General features: G+C 41.6%; 1 protein-coding gene across 1 annotated transcript; it reads right to left on the bottom strand.

The window, feature by feature from the left end:
* Positions 1-3,985: 3,985 nt before the first annotated feature.
* Positions 3,986-4,477, bottom strand: LOC122316387 (basic leucine zipper 4-like). The gene has a single exon (XM_043132909.1). The coding sequence runs from the start codon at positions 4,475-4,477 to the stop codon at positions 3,986-3,988; it is 492 nt and encodes a 163-aa protein (XP_042988843.1).
* Positions 4,478-20,222: the final 15,745 nt, after the last annotated feature.

Here is a 20,222-nt window from a genome sequence, read left to right on the forward strand (position 1 = left end):
CTAGTGAAAACTACGTACAAACTTCAGGAATCAGTTTATATGTTGAAAATAATAAAAAAAAGGCTACGCTTATGTATAACTTTCTATGAAAATAATTTTAAAATATGATAGTATCGTACGCTGATGAGCTGGCAAGCCTATATATATATGTAGATCAATTTTTATCCACAGTAAATTAAGGGCAAGATTGTAAATAACAAGGGAACGATTGTATCTGATATATATCGTTTCCGTCATTACCTTTGTGATCTGGTTCTCCTATATATCGATCATCCTGTCATTCATGCATGCAAAACTCCATGATGTGTCTGGGGTCAAAAAGGAGCTAATTACCTTTAAGCACTTTTTCTAACTTTATCAAGTACACAAGATTTTCGTGGTTAACTTCTAAGAACTTGCAAGCGAAGAAAGAGAAGAATAAAAAACATAGATATATAGGTAGTAGCATGAACTGAACTTTTGCCGACAAACGGATTGCGTAATCTGATAAACTTACCATTTATTTACAAAATATTCTATTTTAACGTGGATAGTTGTATATATAATTATACTTATTTTTTATTAAATAGGATAGTTAAGTATAATATTAGAACGTTATTTGTAAATTAATTATATATGTACGTACGTATGATCGACATAGCATCGGTCTTTTTGAAAATTTTAAGGATTTTTCTTTCTGATGAAGTAAAATGGAATAAAAATAAAAGAACATGATGAGTATTTGAGAGGTACTCAGTAATTAAGATTTTGCATGGGAATATAAAATTTCTAGAAGAAATGCTATAACTCCACACTTCGTGTTCCATATTGGTCAACTAGACTGCATTCGTAGGTGAAGACGATTCCTTTAATTTGTCTTTAAGAGTTCTTTCTTATCTTCTCTTCTTTTCTTTTCTTCCAAATGGTTGGACAAGAAAATCGGCTTTTCATTCTTTTGTTTGGAGAATGACAACTGGATGATTTGCTGGGGACTACAGATCATCCGATATATGTAATCTATGCATGCACCTGGATCAAAAAGGACCCCTCCATTAAGACACTTAACGTATATAATTTGTAACTGCTTTCACTTTATATTTGCATATATGACATGCATCTTCTAATTTATTCCTCAATCATTATTTCTGATGAACACGCAACCGATGGTAAAATAATCAATTATAGCTGCATGCATGCTTTGCTGCAAGACCAACTTTACTGGTTGAAGAATCCTGAACATTAAGATATCGTCGACTAGACTACTTCCAATTATTTCTCGTCTCGTTATTCAGTTAATTTGATGAGTTTATCCCATTAAACTTATTACTAGTATAATTTATAAAAGAAATTTTATTTGTAGATCTTAAGTGAAGACTGCGTGTATGTGTAGATCTTTTATTAAATGATAAATACCATATTTTAGGAGGGATATTTTTGTATAATTTTAAAAAATTATAGTCTCTAAATTAGAACTGTATGTAGCATTACTCTATAATTATAATGTACAGTAATCTTGGATGCCAGTACACCATGATCTAATAATAAATTACCATATTATATGCATTGATTTGTCGAATAAACGAGTCAATATTTTTGCATGATCTTTAATTATGTTCGACCATGAAATTAATAATATTTTATTGAAGATCGTAACAAAAACATATCGGTGGAACAGTAGTACTATAGTTGTACGTGCCAGACAAACAAAATGCAAATTATTAGGAATCATATGTACGAAACAATTGCATATATATATGAAACAATCATAATATATATATATATATATATATATATAAATGCGACGCACAGCTCGCATGATCATTAACTGTACGTACGTGCATGTATCTATAATTAGTTGTGCTTCGCGAATGCGTTGTATACGTAGTTTGCAGCAGATACATTTAGATTTAGGGAGAGAAATATATCACAAATATCACAAAATACAAATAATTACGTACATATATCATTACGTACATGGATCCATGTGCAGGGGCGGACCTACGTACGTTGAAGCTTCCCCCCATGCACCCCCCCAAAATTTTTAAAAACTTATTTTAGTATATGGTTCGAACCATATACTAAAATAAAGATGTCCTAATATTAAAGATAATTTTCCCCCTTCCCCCCCCCCCAAAAAAAAACATTTTCAAAAATCTTACTTATTACTTAGTTGTCTAGTTTTTTTTTTTTTTTTTAATGTTTTTCAACAATTTTTCATACTCACACCTATTTGTTGTCATTAATAAAATCTCACTCTCATTTTTTTCATATTTCATAAGAGGTAAGAAAATATCTTTGTCTCTTTTTATAAGCTATTTGGTAAATTTACAATCTCATTTTTCCTATTTATTTACACTAAGCTATTTGGTTTTATCATTGCCTTCCACTAACTAATTTATTAATTTGGATTAGTTTTGTTAGTAAGTATATATATACTAGCATCGAAATAACTGCAATTAGGAGTGAAGGCAAAAATAAAATCACATATAATTTTTATAGTTTGTTTATTTAATTTTTATCATTTGTTTCAACAAGTCTCACACAACTGTTTCTATTATAATTTTTATTGTTCATTTAACTCCTATAGAGCTCAAGTGAGAGGTTCAAATTGGCGGCTTTAATAATTTAATTGTCTCTAAATAACTACCTGGTTAATGTTAAATGTCAGTGGCGCACTTTGCTATTTTAAATGTTAGTTACCGTTCATGACCCCTACATACAACACACTTTGCATGCTAATCGCCCCCTTTCCCCCATGCACTAAATCTTAGTTCCGCCCCTCTGTCCATGTGGCCTTAAATCCTGATATTCGTGATGTAAGAATATTTGGATCGATAGTCTATATTCACGGCCACCGACGAATTTATTCAAAACCACGTACTCTACTCTTATTATATATGCGAAATTATTAGCAACTTATTTAATTTATACGTCATGTATGAGTACTAGTTTAAAAAATAATAATTTTAGTTTTAAATTATTGATTCTGTTAACATTATTAAAGTTTTTTTTTTATTTTTTTTATTTTTTTAAGACGTTCTTTACAGATTCCCTTTTCTTGGCTTTCATACTTTCGTTATATGGTACAATTTAAAGTTAAGCACATGTAACTAGAATATACTCGATCCATCGATCTTAAGTACGCAGTCTTCTGCAGATCACTAACATATATATTAATTAATTAAGACTTCACCACCGTGCAGACTGTCAGGACCACCAGCTCGATGATGTTGAGATTACTAATTACCACTGTTCTTATTTATTTATTTATTTTGTTTAGAAATTCCCAGGAGTACATTAAGATACATGATCCATAAATATATATCACAAAAATCTCTCTAATTTACGTGTAAAGCCACAAAAAAGAGAGAGGAAAAACTCGTGATTAATGTGATATAGGTCTGAGTTTTTAATTGTTGATGCAAACAAAATTCAAAGAAAGAGTGCGTACTTCAAGAAATTACGTACCAAGCTACCTTATATATGCGTTGAATTACAACAAACAAACATCATGCACACCTAACAATTAATAAAACATATACATGTATTTACAGTGGTACTGCATAGTTACACTGTGTCATGCACAGAAATATGGTGCTGATCATGATTAGCCATATATTGAGCTCCCTGGCCTACATATATGTAATATGATCAGCGCCCTAAGTTTGCCACTACTACGTACGTAGAACACTTTATAAAGAAAGAGGAAAACGATACATGTCTTCGACAAAATAAAAAAGAAAAGCGTCAAGTCTTTGCATCGTCCAACAACGTGGGGTTTCTTAAAGCCACCACCTTTTTTCCTTCGAAAAGAAAGAGATAATGGTTTCAGCGAGCATCTGCCTAAATTAGCGTACTTAGCTTTAGTTCCTATGCCTCAGGGAGAGAGAGAAGAGAAAGTCCAAAATTCTCACATTTTAAAGCTTTATTGATTAGGTCATAAAGATGGACGAGCTTTCATTACTAAGAGGAGTAGTACTGTAGTACTAGTACTTCGACGTGCTAATTAATACGGGGATTGCATGGCACATAAGATCATTTGGTTTAGACCCGAAAGCCTGGCACTGAGAGCTATGGATTCTGATCTTAACCGCTGATTATCCGCCAATATAACATGACTTTGATGTAAAACTAAGCCCAAACCGATCTTTAATTCCTGGTTATCCATTTTCAACCGATTCACTTGGTACGTGAGGTTCTGTAGATGCCTTTTCTTTCTCCAGCGGCAACGCCGGGCTGACTTGCGGTTCGATTCCTTGCGTCTGAGCTGCCTCTCGTTGTCCGTATAAACCGCCCCGTTCGAGCCTTCGGAACAGGAGTTTGGATCGACCGAGTCTCTTGATTGAAAGAGGGGAAAGAGTTCTTGAGATTCATTAGAAGACAGCTGCTTGGTCGGTGATTGAAAGAAGGACAGGAGTTCTTGGAGTTCATCTGTGCCGAACTCAATTTCTTCAGAAACCGGACATTGGGATAGGACAGGCTCTTGGGAGAAAAACATTGCTAAAAGGAGTGAGCAAGAGGGAAGGGGAGGGAAAAGGGAAGGAACAACTCCCAGGGGTTGGGTATTTAAGGGGGACTGGAGGAGCAAAAGCGCCGGCGGTCCCACCTAAACAAAAGATTTTGGAGCACCATTGAAGGAACCTTTGTCTAATAAAAGTACGCGTTTCCTAGCTAGCCTTTTGCTTCTTTTTTTTTTTTAAAATGTTTTCTTGTGGTGAGGGTGTACGTGTTTGTTACATGCAGTTCCTTTGTCAGGTGGCACTGTGTTGTGGCCAGTGGGCTAATTGTGCTTGCTTTGGTGGGGTCCCGGAGAAGATTAGGTAATTAGCTTAATCACGAAGAATCAAACAAAAGACTTCAGAAAAAAAAAAAAAAAAAAAAAAAACTGTAAGGGAAACAAGCTATATTGATCACCATATTTTAGAAATAATAAGAAAAAAGGTCGAAATGTGCTTTTGGGGAGACCGGCAATTCTCACCATTCAGCAAGTTAGATTACATTTAGACACATGAATTTAAGACAATTAAATGGATATCATTTTATATCGATCATTCCTAACGTACTGTCTATCCCTGCATGCATGTTGGCACTATATATATATATATATATGAATGAAAAAATATACGGCAGAGAACATGAACGTTTATATATCATTTTTGCATATGATCATATATAGAATAACGAATTATTATAGTATATGGAGCAACCGAAAGAATATTATTGAAACATCGCATGACATATATAAATGACTCGAAGCCAAAATTATATTTAACCTAATAAAAAGGAGGAAAAAATAAATTAAAGGCCAGAGAAGAAAAGTAATTTATAAAGTGGATGCACTTGCAAAAAAGAAAGTTCCGTGTACAGGTTTTTTTTAGATGGATCACGCCTCATGGATATTACTTTAGAGCTAACATGATTTTGCAGCATCTAGGAAGTTCTCTTGCTCTGCAAATTAAAACTGCATTTCATAGAGCTGTAGGTTTACTTTCACTCACGGTTCACCAGTAGTACCGATCTTTGGAGAAATCTATGAGAAAGTATTCTGCCTCTGCAATAATATTATATATATATATGTAAAGCTAGGGTTTCATAGTACTGTTTGTTCTCTTCTCCAAAGCGTGTTGGTCTACTTCCACTGATCACCATCTTTGGAGAAATATAAGGCCTTTCCCTGCTCTAAACATGGCATTCACTTTATAAATTTGTTGCTGTACGTATTAGTTTTGTTTGTTTAATGACAAGGAATATTCCTGGTTTACTTGGCAGTTTTCTTAGTTAGCATGCATTTTGGTTAGTTTTTCTTGTTGGATAGTTAGTCTTTGTCGCCGCACGTTAGCATGTAAGTGGGAACTAACATGGACACGTTAGAATTAAAGTTAAGTTAGAATCTGGCCTCCTCGAGACCCCAGCTTTCTGCGCTACTACTTTCAGTTTCAGCTGATCCAAGTTAGGTTTATGTGCTGCAATTAATTAATTGAAAAATATATAATTACCACCTGATCTGATGCCACGATATTTTATATGGTTTATAAACTGCAACGAACATGATGCTTTGCAACAGCCCTAGCTTGTTTTGTTTCTTTTGTCGCTTGTCATGAGCCACTCCTTAACCACCATTTTTTTTTATGCGTGAATTCCTTCCATAAATTAGAAATTTAATAATAGTCTGTATTTCAATCATTCGATAAAATGTCGTGCAATCTACAACCTAAATGTGTCAACCAAATTGTAATTAATTATGAGCTTAGTGGTAGTTTCAAAATGTGCTTGTACAATGTACTTTTCACTACCATGATCATGACCTCTTTTTCTTACCGGTGTTTGCTTATATAATATTTTATTTGCAAGTGATCTGTATCTTTACACAATAAATACATGATGATAGTTTGAAATTTAAGAGATCAGACCCACTCATTTAAAATGCAGGCTTACGTACATTAATATAAATTAATAGTACTTGTTTTTTATATAATTATTTTTTTTTAAGAAAAATTTTATATACCATATTAGGATTGTGCAAAAAAACCACAGATCCGGTCCGTCCGAATGGCCCGATCCGACCCAAATGCTAAATACGGTTTAAACTAATGTTCGGGTCGAACCAGTGAAATACCAGTTTCAACCCTGCCAACCCACTTAAAGTCATTCTCTGAAACCGCACCTTGTCAAGAGAAGCTTAGAGCAAGCATGGACATGAAGACGAGGAGACAATTACTCCTGTTAGGCACTCCTGTTAGGTGAGAAAATCAAATGGCAGATGGGTATCCTCGTCATCAGTGTGTTCATCAACTGTGATTGAGAATCAAACACAGCAAAAAAAGTCTCTCCCTCCATGGATTCTTCTCCTTCTTCTTCAATATCGTCTTCATCTAGCCATGGCAGCATGGTTCTCATAAAGTGTTTCTCATCTGTAAGCATTTATCTATCTATCTATGTACTAATTCTTCAAGATTTTGAAGCTAAATACAAAATTGCATTTGATTCTTTCTCATTTCTCTAGGGCTCGGATTCTGGTTTCTTGGGGTTTCCCTTTTCACCAAACAGAGTAGAAGGCAGGAGCGGCCAAGGCCATACCGACCGTAGACGTCACTGCGATGGTTAGTCCGACATCGGAAGCCACTTTTGCCCTTGCTACCTTCAATGAACACGATCCACTTGCTAGTAATAGAGCCACCACCAGAGGAGAGAAACAACATCTGATGGGCATTTGGGGGAAATGTCGGGTTGACCGGATCCGAAAGGCCAGGTCAGAGCTGGATTATTGTTTCTTGTTGACGGGTCGGATCGGATCGAGTCCAAATCCAGCTCTGATTGACCGGGTTGCAGCCCTATACTATACTATCATCTCACTTGTATCCCATTAGGTAAAATGTGGTACATTTATTACTATTGAATAATCATTTATTATATATATTTTTTTATCCTCAAATGGTGATTACTTGTGCCACATCATACGATTGAATAATCGACCGAGGACCCTATCACCAATTTGGTGTCTGGGAGGGACGAATCGAAGCGACACAAGGCTGAATCTCAGTGGATCGTGGTAGCAAGGCCACTCTACCACTTACAATACTGTCAAAACCCCAAGGCAGGAGGCCACGGGCCATGCCTTGACCAGCACCAGCCCATGCCAGGACAGCACTCCAGCAGCACTGTTGGCGTCGCTTGATTGCCCACAGACCGAGCCCTTGGTGAATGCTAGACCACGGTCACCCTCCATCAGGCAGCGAACAGTCGGCGCGCGCACGCAAGCGAGGTTGTCACACCACACTCAGCGCACGGCTAGACTGCATGCACGCCTAGTGCGCGTGCGCAGCGGGCACGCATGGGCTATGCGCACACACCGCGTGCATGCATGGGTCGTGCGTAGGCACAAGGCCCATGCATGGCCTAGGCACCCGCGCAACGCACGCTTGCACACCCACTTTGGAATTGACGGTGCGGCTGCCCAACAGGCCCATGCATGCTGGCATGCCGCTCAACGCCCTGGTTTTGACCAGGGCCATGCTGATCAACGCCCTGGCCTTGGCCAGGGCCTTGCTGCTCAACGCCTTGGTCTTGATCAGGGCCATGCTGATCAACAGCCTGGCTTTGGCCAGGGTCTTGCTGACCAACGCCCAGGCACCATAGCCTGAGCCATGCAGACCAACGCCCAGGCCCCACTGGCCTGGGCCATGCAGCAGCCTGCCATGCTTAAGCCAACCACGGTCCAACCCAGCAACTCATCAATGGTGCCCAGCCCACACAACCTGGGCCACACATGCAAGGACCATGGACCAGCCAAGGCTAGCCCGGCAGGCCAATCTGAAGACCCACGCGTGCAAGCATGAAGCCTATGCTGTGAGTCATCCTGGCCACCCATGGGCCACTGACAGCATGAGGCCTTAACCAGGAGGCGTGGGCCCGAAACCATTTTCCCTTTGTAATCATTTTAATTACTTCCTAGTATAAGTGAGGCAATAGGCTATCACTTAGTGGGGATCTTTGAACATTTGGACGAATTTGGCTTGTAAGCCCCCATAGACACATTGGTGCTTTGTCACTTAGGCTCCATTGGGTGCAATCCGTGAATCCCAAAGGAGAAGGCTCACCCTGTGCAATTCGTGAATCAGGGTAACCCATTCATTTCATTGTTTTCCTTTGATTAATGCATTGTTGAGGTATTTCAGCATTTTAGATTGTGTCTATTGCATCACATTCGCATTTGCTTGCTGATTATTTTGAACCATTCGAGTGGGGCATCGCTTAAGGCAGCCACGAGTTGCCATTGAAGGGCATCTGGTCTGCACCAGGCCACCCTGGTCGAATCTGACAGTTACCACCCACCAGCCAAGCCACACGCTCAGCCCTTACCACTTGTCTAGCCACAACCGCTCCCCTACTTTGTAGGGAGTAACTAACCATCCCTTAAACTGCTCAGTCATCACCCACTCGGCCAACCCACTTAAACCATCCTTAGCCACGTGTGCTTCATCATCAGAAGACACCTGTGTGAGGCTTGGTCAGCCCCCCAAGCAAGTGACACATGTGCTTGACTTGGTCAGCCACCATCAGGAGACACCTGGTGCCTGATTGGGTCAGCCCACCAGCAGGAGCCACGTGTGCCTGACTTGGTCAGCCAGCCACTTAACCACCTGATCCCAATCACAACCGTTTTTGACGATTCAGCTCCTGCACATGCATGCATGCACGCCCAGTCACTAGAATCTCGCCCACCATCAGCCACTGATCAACCATACGAACTCAGCCAACACCACCCATAACCATCACGGTCAAACAAGTGGCAGCCCACATCGGTCATTGAGGAGCAAGAAGGGGCGCGGCAGCTTGGTGTCTGGGATCTCGACCGAGGACCCTATCACCAATTTGGTGCTTTCATTGAGAGCAGCCACGTGCTTGAAGGTTCAAGAGAGGTTCTCACTTCTCTATTGAGGTAGGCAACCCATCACTTGTCATTGTGAGTTTGGTTGGGGGATCCACGAATGATCCCGACGTTGCTGCAATTTTTCTTTCTGTTGTTATTGTTACATTGTGAAGTTTGGGGATTGTGGTAAAGGAAGGAGTAGATAGGGTTGGAGCAGTTATCACACTAGAACGTGAGTAACCCAAGGTCGGACTCAGTTTGTGGTTGGGGTCAGTCACCCTCGAAGGTGAAGGACCCACGTTTGGAACCACGAGCCTCCACCATTAGCCAGTTTTTCACCCCTTTTTACCAACAGTTTGCAAGCCTAAACCATCTGTGAGGGTCAGTTTGCAAGCCACTCAGCCGTGATATAGTAGAAGTGTGAATCAACATGCAAGAGAAGCAGTCTGTAGAGGAGCCCACGGGCATTTCTAATAGAGCCCAGCTAGAAGTTCTAGAGGATCACACCAATAAGATTACTTCAATTCTTGATGGTGTCACCAACAACTTAGTCGAGCTGCGTGTGGCCATGGAGACCTATAACAAGGATAACCAGAGGACCATGAAGAACATAAGGAGAGAGACGAACACCACATTAGAGCGACTAGAGAAGAGACTAGCCGAGAACCGTCCTGGGACACCACCTCATGGGGGTGAGGCCTATGTTGATGGACTGGAAGCCAGTGTAACCGAGTCCATGCATGCGTTGCCAAGGCAAGGTTTGAAGCATGGTGGCCGTGTAGAGAACCGTCAAGGTTACCATGAGAGGTGGATTCCGAATGCTACCTTTGAGAGAGAGGAGCCGTTGGCTGGCTATCGGACTAGGAGCCCTAGTGTTCACCATGAGCACCAGGAATTTGAGCACAAGCAAGGCTATGAGAAGCCTTACCAACATGAACAACCCGGGCCATGGAGAAGACAGCATGGTCGTGGCTACCATGGGCCACAATTTGAGAGGGACGACTGTGACGCCCCCAAATTTCGTTTGGGATCGGACGGACATTTGAAGCGTCGAGACATGCAACACAAGGTTACCTGCCCCCGTTCATGACATATAAGATGCAATGTTCCTAACATGCATCTAACAATATGCAATATTCGCAGCGGATAAATTTTTTCTTTAGCAATACTATGCACCAAATTGAAAATATCTCAAATACTTAAAACATACTTCATACATAAAAACCCATTGAACAACTAAGATCACAACACTAGTCCAAAATGGTTATGATCCAAAAAGTACTAGAGATGCAACTCAATCGTATAAGTAGTAATTTACGTTAATTACTATATTAACATTGATGTCGCACCGTTGCTTAGTCAACTGTGTCTAGTTGATCATTTCCTGATTCTCTTTCAGGTCCTGTAACAAGATCTACCATTCGGGGGGAATGGTAGTTGGGACTACCAAAGTGAGATTTGATTACAAATCTCAGTAAGTTAACAAAAAAACTTACACACAAGCTAATGATGCATGGATGACAGTAAAAGCATAAATGCATAATCAAATTCATAAGTAATTAAAGCATAAATTGGCGTACAACATAGCATAATTGACATAACTTAAATTGAAATATGAACTGAACTTGACTTGACATGAACTTGATCTGAAACTTGACTTAGCATGAACTTGCTCTGAAACTTGAATTAACATGAACATGATATGAAACTTAACTTATCATGAACTTGTTCTGAAACTTGATTTAATATGAACGTGATTTGAAACTTGACTTATCATGAACTTGTTCTGAAACTTGACTTAACATGAAAAATACATACTCCACAGTTGTTGTGACTCCATGTATTCTACACAAACTTGACTTAACATGAAAAATACATACTCCACAGTTGTTGTGGCCTCATGTATTCTATGTGTAAATACATACTCCACAGTTGTTGTGGCCCCATGTATTCTGCGAAAACTTATTCTTTAACTGCTTAAATACATACTCCACAGTTGTTGTAGCCCCATGTATTCTACGTGTCACAATTGCTGTGTCTCACGTAGTGTATGCATCACAATTGTTGTGACCCCATACATAAGTAATCAAGATGAAACATGACTGGAATACGAAAGGACTGAAGCCCTGACATAACATAACGTGACTTGAACATAACTTGAAATACATGACCAACTTGAGATAAAAATATTTCGTAATATGGCATAACATATAATAGACAACATATTTAACATGACATACTTGCAACAGCGAATATTACATGGCTTGACATACATGTAATAGATGTCATACTTAGCATGATGTACTTGTAATGTACAACAATACATGATAGAATATATTATGTAACAGATAAAAACTGATGACAGAATAAATTCTGTATAACAAACAATTACGTGATGACTTGGTATGGCATGACATATATTATAACACACATACATACACTGTAGTTCCTTTACTTAGCACACATACACAGTAGACTGCTAGTAAGTTAAAAGCTAACTTACCTCGATCTCCGCATTTTTTATAAAACTTCAAGTGCGATCACGAGGAACTGTAATTAGTGATTCTAAAAGTTAGAACTAAATCACTAATAATTTAAAATATGGAAAATACTAACTTAGAGAGTAAAATTTTCATTTTACTCTCTATATGTGGGAAAATGACCGTTTTACCCATAATTTAAGGATTTTACATACTAACTCCAAAAGTTTCCAAAATTTACATGAGGACCTCATGTAAATTTTGTCCTAAGCTTAAATATCAACTCAAAAAAATTTAAAACAAAACACAGCTATGAAAAACACACTATGGCCGAAACATCCATAGGCCATTTCCCTTGATTTTTGTTGCAATTCCTTCCAACTTTAAAACTCATGCTTAAACCAAAATTTTGTAACAAACATCTTCCAATTCTAAGTTCAAAACCATACTTAAAACATCCATTTAGAAAAAGCTAATAATTAACACCAAAATTTTTTGTAAAAAGATCCAAGTACTTGAATCACAAGTTTGGACCTTAAATCAAAACATCTCCAAGAATTTCAAAAATCAAATCTTAATTCTAACATATTCATAATATCATCCTAACATCAATCATGCTTTAAATCATCAAACTAAAGTCACCAAAATCACAAAATAACATTTGGAATTTTTGGTTTTACACTTAGTCCAAAAACAGAAACTTTTTCCTCAACTAGTTTTGATAAATCTCTTGATCTATGACTTATAAATATATGATCTTCAAACCAAACCATCACATGGTTTAAAAAGATGTCCTAAAACATATATAAGCTTCTAATTCAAGATCACATGGTTAGAAATTAACCAAAACATAAATTTAGCCAAGAAGATCCACACTTTGGCTTATCTGAATATCTCTTTGCATAAAATTTCATATCTTTGAAACTAATATCAAATATCTTCAAAATAATAATATAACATGTATATAAGATGCTTAGGATCCTCCAATAAAATTATTAAAATCATTAGAATAGGTTTAGACCACCAAAGAATTAAACTTTCTCAAAACAGAAACTGTTTTTCTTCTTACAGTTTCTAAGTTTCTAAATCTAAGAAAATCTTTCATCAAAACCTTTAATCATGTAAAAATCCTCAACCAATAGTCACATATACATGTTAAAAATACTCCATAAAAATTTCGGACCAATATCTATCCATTAGCTTGGTCAAAAACTCCAAACTATAACATGTTCTCCAGTTTATCTCCTAGAATGACCTTTCTATAGTTTATATAATAACTAACTGACCAAATGATCTTCAAATGAGGCAAATAAGATATCCATATAAACTAGACTCAAAAAGGAATAACTTATATGAATGAGACTTTATGATAAAACACTTACAAAAGCTTCGAAATGGGCGTGCAAAAGAACTCCTAAAAGCTGTCTGAGAGAGAGTGTTTGATATTCTTTTAATGGAACGTATAAATGAAAATAATTTCGTGGGGAAAGGTGGCTGGAGATACTTATGGATGAGATATAGAAGATATGAGACTGGAGTGAGAGTTAAGTGTAGGACTCTCTTACTCGGAGTGAGAGTGGAGTGTAGGACTCTCTTACCTAATAATATCTACAAAAATTAATTCAAGATATTTTTACCCAATAATATCCACGAAATTAGCTTAAAATATTTTATCTAATAATATCCATAAAATTAGTTTAAGATATTTTTATCCAATAATATCTACAGTTTTGAACAGACGTTTTGTCCGAAAATATGAAAAAATGTTATTGCGCCATAAGACCTTAAATAACCCTCCGAGTCTAATGGCACAAACCATAATACATTTTGACACATCTAACTATCTCCAATAATCAAAAACACACTTCTGATACCATAGTAAATAATAACACTAACTATGTAGTTAGACAAAAACCTATACGATTAATGGATTCGTGAAAACTTATGGGGTCTTCACAAAGTTCCTAAAATTAATAGAAATTTCACAATTGAATTTCTAACGAACTGTTACAACGACTATGAAGATAGAAGAGGAAACCGGCATCAGGATTGGGGACCTAGGCGCCCTAAGGTCGACTTCCCAAAGTATAGTGGTGGTGACCTCTATGAGTGGTTGGACAAAGTCCATCACTACTTTATGACATATGACATCCCACGCCATGAGAGGGTATCCATAGCCTGCTTTTACCTTGAAGGCAAGGCTGGAAAATGGTGGTGTTGGATAAGGGACCAGTACGACAAGGATCATATGAGGCTGGGTTGGACAGCCTTTGAGAAGGAGCTCCTTAGTCAGTTCGGGCCATCACCAGTTGTCAATCACCATGGGCAGTTGGCCAAGCTAAGACAAGAGGGTAAGGTCCAGCACTATATAGAGGAGTTCAGGCAGCTACAGATCATGGTTAGGGGCTGGTCGGAGGAAGCCTTGATAGGCACATTCATTGATGGTTTGAGACCTTGGCTTGCCAAGGAAATCAAACTTAGACAGCCCACAAGGCTACCCGAGGTGATGAAGATGGCTGAAATTCTTGAGGAGAGCCATTCTAGTGAGCGGTGCCCAACCAAAGACATGGGGAGCAAGTCTTTCAAGACTATGCAAACCAAGGTCTCTTGGAAGGGAAGGGACACATCAGCCACCACCTCCATACCGAGACCGGAGATCAAGAAGCTATCCAGTGAAGAGGTGCAAGAGCGCATCAAGAAGGGGCTGTGTTTTAAGTGCGGAGACAAATGGGGCCCCGGTCACAAGTGCAAGGCAGCTCAGGCCTTGTTTATGTTTGAGGACGAGTCAAGTAATGATGAGTCTGAAAGCAGCCAAGAGGAACCCAGCCAAGAGGAGGAAACCGAATCTGGTGGCACACCAGAGGAGGCTGAGCTATCATTGAATGCCATGGCTGGCATTTCTAAACCCACGTCCATGAGGTTGATGGCATGGGTGGGCAAGCATGAAATGACTTTGCTAGTAGATAGCGGCTCCACACACAACTTCATTAATTCCAGCATTGTGGGCAGGGTTGGACTTAAGCCGAGCCCTATTCCCCCATTTGAAGTAAAGGTAGCAAGTGGAGAAAAGCTGCAATGTGAGGCCCTCATCCGTGAAGTGAAGATGAATGTTCAGGGGGTCCGTATTATGGCAGACTTGCATGTGCTGCCCTTGGTCGGCTTTGACTTAGTCTTGGGGAATGCTTGGCTGAAGAGCCTTGGCAGGGTCGTCCATGACTATCACAACATGACCATGGAGTTTAAACTTGGCTCCAAGAAGCGACTGTGGACAGCCATTGCCAATAAGGAGATCAAGTCATGCGAAGCCATTATGTTTGAGAAGTTTTGCAAAGGCGGGGCACATTGCTTCGCCATCGTGGTGGCCAAAGAGGATGTAATGAGACAAGTCGAGAACAAGGGTCAAGAGGGCACCCATGATGATTTAGAGCTACTGCCTGAGGAAGTCAAGCCTGTCTTAGCAGCCCACAGGGGGGTACTCGAGGTGCCCACTGCACTTCCACCTCCTAGAGAGTTTGATCACAGAATTCGACTAGTGGATGAAACCAAGCCGATCAACGTGCCACCCTATAGATACACCCACTTTCAGAAGGGAGAGATTGAACGGCAGGTGGATGAGATGCTGAAGAGTGGCCTAATCCGCCCTAGTACCAGTCCCTTTTCTTCACCGGTGCTGTTGGTGAGGAAGAAGGATGGCACATGGAGGTTCTGTACGAACTATAGGGCCTTGAATGAAGCCACGGTCAAGGACAGATTTCCAATCCCCACTGTCGATGAGATGTTAGATGAGCTGCATGGGGCTACAGTGTTCTCAAAGTTAGATTTAAGGGCCAGCTACCATCAGATTCGAATGAATGAGGAAGACATCCATAAGACAGCCTTTAGGACTCACTCAGGCCATTATGAATACCTGGTGATGCCTTTCGGTTTGTGCAATGCTCCATCAACGTTTCAGGTTGCAATGAATAGCATCTTCAAGCCACTACTTCAGAAGTTTGTGCTTGTCTTCTTCGATGACATTTTGGTCTATTCTAAGACCATCGAAGAGCATAAGCAACACTTGGAGAAGGTGCTAACAATTCTGGAGGAGCATCATTTCTTTATCAAAGCCACCAAGTGTGCCTTCATGGAGAAGGAGTTGGAGTACTTAGGCCACTTTATCTCAGGAGATGGTGTCAAAGTTGATCAAAGAAAGATAGAGGCCATGGTGGATTGGCATCTACCCAAGGACATCTCAGCCTTGAGAGGATTTCTGGGGCTCACGGGTTATTACAGGAGGTTTGTCAAAGGCTATGGGCTCATAGCCAAGCCACTCACAGCAATGCTCAAGAAGGACAGTTTCGAGTGGACAACCGAGGCTAGGGAAGCCTTTGAAGAACTGAAGCGAGCCATGACCAAGACACCTGTGTTGGCACTTCCCAATTTTGAGAGACCGTTTGAAGTTTATACAGATGCAAGCGGTGAAGGCATCGGGACTGTGTTGGTCCAAGACCGAAGGCCTTTGGCCTTCATTTCCAAGGCACTCGGGCCTATGAAGAAAGCATGGAGTACCTATGCCCGAGAGCTATTGGCAGTGGTGCATGCTGTCAAGGTGTGGCGCCCATACCTCTTGGGGCGCAAGTTTACCATCATCACAGACCAGCAGGCCTTAAGGCATCTATTGCAGCAGAAAATTGTCACCCCAGAACAACAGAAGTTCCTTGTCAAGTTGCTAGGCTTTGAGTATGACATAGTCTATCAACCGGGCAAGAAAAATAAGGTGGCTGATGCCTTAAGCCGCAGGGAAGGCAGCCAACTACTTGAGGTAGTGGGAGATGACAAGGAGTCATCAAACTTGGCACTAAGCGGGGCAGAATGGCGAGTATGGGACAAGATCAGAGAGGTTACCAGATTGGATGCAAGGGCACTTGAAATCATTGAGCTCTTGGATGCCAAAGGGCAAGGGGTTGTAAACTACAAAGTGAGAGACGGTCTGATCTTCTACAAGAACTATGTTTATGTGCCGAACGTTCCCAATCTCAGGAATGAGATCCTAGATCATTTCCATAACAGCAATGAAGGTAGTCATTCTGGATGGTTGAGAACATACATCCGATTGAAGCATTTCTTCCATTGGGAAGGAATCAAGGATGATGTCAAGAGACTTGTGGCCAGCTGTGACATCTGTCAAAAGGCCAAGTATGACACTAGGCCAGAAGCGGGACTTCTCCAACCATTGCCAATTCCAAACAGAATTTGGGAGGACTTGGCTATGGATTTCATAGAGGGACTACCCATTAGTGCAGGGCATGAAGTGATTTTGGTGGTAGTAGACCGACTAAGCAAGTATGCCCACTTTATCCCTCTATATCACCTTTATACAGCCAAGTCAGTGGCTAAAGCCTTTGTCAACAACATTACTAAGCTGCATGGGTTTCCAAGGACCATAGTATCGGATCGGGATAGGGTCTTTATGAGTTCATTTTGGAGGCAACTATTTGAATTGCAAGGCAGCAAGCTTAAGACGAGTTCCTACTATCACCCACAAACGGATGGCCAATCGGAGGTGGTCAATAGGACTTTAGAACAATATTTGAGGTGCTTCTGTCATGAAGAGCAAAGGAGATGGGCAGATTACCTTCCATGGACAGAATTTTGGTATAACACCTCTTATCACTCTTCTATTGAGAAAAGCCCTTTTGAAGTTGTATATGGCAGACCACCACCACTCTTGGTCAGCTATGAAAAGGGCTCAGCTAGTAATAATGAAGTAGAGCGGGAGCTGATTGATAGGGACGAGGTACTGGCCAAAGTTAAAAGAGAGCTCAAGAATGCCCAAACTCGAATGAAGAAGTACCATGATCAGGGACGACGTGCTGTGTCCTTCAAAGTAGGCGACTATGTCTACTTGAAGCTTAGGCAATTCGGGCAGAAGACCATGAGGAAAACTGCGAGTGCAAAGCTGAACCAGAAGTTCTATGGGCCTTATAGAGTGTTGGAGAAACTGAGTAGTGTTGCATACAAGTTTCAGCTTCCACCAACTTCACAATTGCACCCGGTATTCCATGTTTCCTTACTCAAGAAGAAGGTTGGAGATCCGAGTCTCATTGGGAAGGAGTTACCCACACTGGATCAAGAGGGAAGGATCCTTATGAAGCCAAAGGAAGTGCTCGGATATAGGCTACATTGAAGGGGCCGAGGGAGACCAAGGGTGTGGCAAGCATTGATCCTGTGGGAAGGATTATCAAGGGACGAGGCAACTTGGGAGGACTATGATGGGCTGGAGAAGAAGTATCCCCAATTGATCCTTGAGGGCAAGGATATGCTAAAAGGGAGGGGGAATGTCAAAACCCCAAGGCAGGAGGCCACGGGCCATGCCTTGACTAGCACCAGCCCATGCCAGGACAGCACGCCAGCAGCACTGTTGGCGTCGCTTGATTGCCCACAGACCGAGCCCTTGGTGAATGCTAGACCACGGTCACCCTCCATCAGGCAACGAACAGTCGGTGCGCGCAATCAAGCGAGGTTGTCACACCACACACAGCGCACAGCTAGACTGCACGCACGCCTAGTGCGCATGCGCAGCGGGCATGCATGGGCTATGCGCACACACCGCATGCATGCATGGGTCGTGCGTAGGCACAAGGCCCATGCATGGCCTAGGCACCCGCGCAGCGCACGCTTGCACACTCACCTTGGAATTGACGATGCGGCTGCCCAGCAGGCCCACGCATGCTGGCATGCCGCTCAACGCCCTGGTCTTGACCAGGGCCATGCTGATCAACGCCCTGACCTTGGCCAGGGCCTTGCTGCTCAACGCCTTGGTCTTGACCAGGGCCATGCTGATCAACACCCTGGCTTTGGCCAGGGTCTTGCTGACCAACGCCCAGGCACCACAGCCTGGGCCATGCAGACCAACGCCCAGGCCCCACTGGCCTGGGCCATGCAGCAGTCTGCCATGCTTAAGCCAACCACGGTCCAACCCAGCGACTCATCAATGGTGCCCAGCCCACACAACCTGGGCCACACATGCAAGGACCATGGACCAGCCAAGGCTAGCCCGGCAAGCCAATTTGAAGACCCACGCGTGCAAGCATGAAGCCTATGCTGTGAGTCATCCTGGCCACCCATGGGCCACTGACAGCATGAGGCCTTAACCAGGAGGCGTGGGCCCGAAACCATTTTCCCTTTGTAATCGTTTTAATTGCTTTCTAGTATAAGTGAGGCAATAGGCTATCACTTAGTGGGGATCTTTGAACATTTGGACGAATTTGGCTTGTAAGCCCCCATAGACACATTGGTGCTTTGTCACTTAGGCTCCATTTGGTGCAATCCGTGAATCCCAAAGGAGAAGGCTCACCCTGTGCAATTCGTGAATCAAGGTAACCAATTCATTTCATTGTTTTCCTTTGATTAATGCATTGTTGAGGTATTTCAGCATTTTGGATTGTGTCTGTTGCATCACATTCGCATTTGCTTGCTGATTATTTTGAACCGTTCGAGTGGGGCATCGCTTAAGGCAGTCACGAGTTGCCATTGAAGGGCATCTGGTCTGCACCAGGCCACCCTGGTCGAATCTGGAGCAAGGTCAGGGACAAGCTGACAGTTACCACCCACCAGCCAAGCCACACGCCCAGCCCTTGCCACCTGTCTAGCCACAACCGCTCCCCTACTTTGTAGGGAGTAACCAACCATCCCTTAAACCGCTCAGCCATCACCCACTCGGCCAACCCACTCAAACCACCCTTAGTCACGTGTGCTTCATCATCAGAAGACACCTGTGTGAGGCTTGGTCAGCCCCCCAAGCGAGTGACACCTGTGCTTGACTTGGTCAGCCACCATCAGGAGACACCTGGTGCCTGATTGGGTCAGCCCACCAGCAGGAGCCACGTGTGCCTGACTTGGTCAGCCAGCCACTTAACCACCTGATCCCACTCACAACCGTTTTTGACGATTCAGCTCCTGCACATGCATGCATGCACGCCCAGTCACTAGAATCTCGCCCACCATCAGCCACTGATCAACCATACGAACTCAGCCAACACCACCCATAACCATCACGGTCAAGTAAGTGGCAGCCCACATCGGTCATTGAGGAGTAAGAAGGGGAGCGGCAACTTGGTGTCTAGGATCTCGACCGAGGACCCTATCACCAATGCAGTTTTGATGCAAGGCGCGAGATTAATGGTGGTGGCTGCCTTGCATGCATGGTTAATTAATTGTGTAAATGATGGCATGTCATGGGATTGTAACGTATTATCCAATTTCTAGCGAATCAAGTCCCTAAATGCATCCTAATTAAAGATTTACTTAGTTCTGTCAATATGTGGACATGTGATCACATGCTTAAAATATGAGTCTGCAAGACAAAATATTGCAGCTCATGTTGGCAATCATGTTCAATGCTACTTTACGGT

Source organism: Carya illinoinensis, chromosome 7, assembly GCF_018687715.1.
Source record: "Carya illinoinensis cultivar Pawnee chromosome 7, C.illinoinensisPawnee_v1, whole genome shotgun sequence".
Taxonomy (NCBI): Eukaryota; Viridiplantae; Streptophyta; class Magnoliopsida; order Fagales; family Juglandaceae; genus Carya; species Carya illinoinensis.

What these genes read in the sequence shown, in the direction of transcription:
- LOC122316387 (XM_043132909.1), bottom strand. Translation starts at nt 4,477, where the DNA reads ATGTTTTTCTCCCAAGAGCCTGTCCTATCCCAATGTCCGGTTTCTGAA.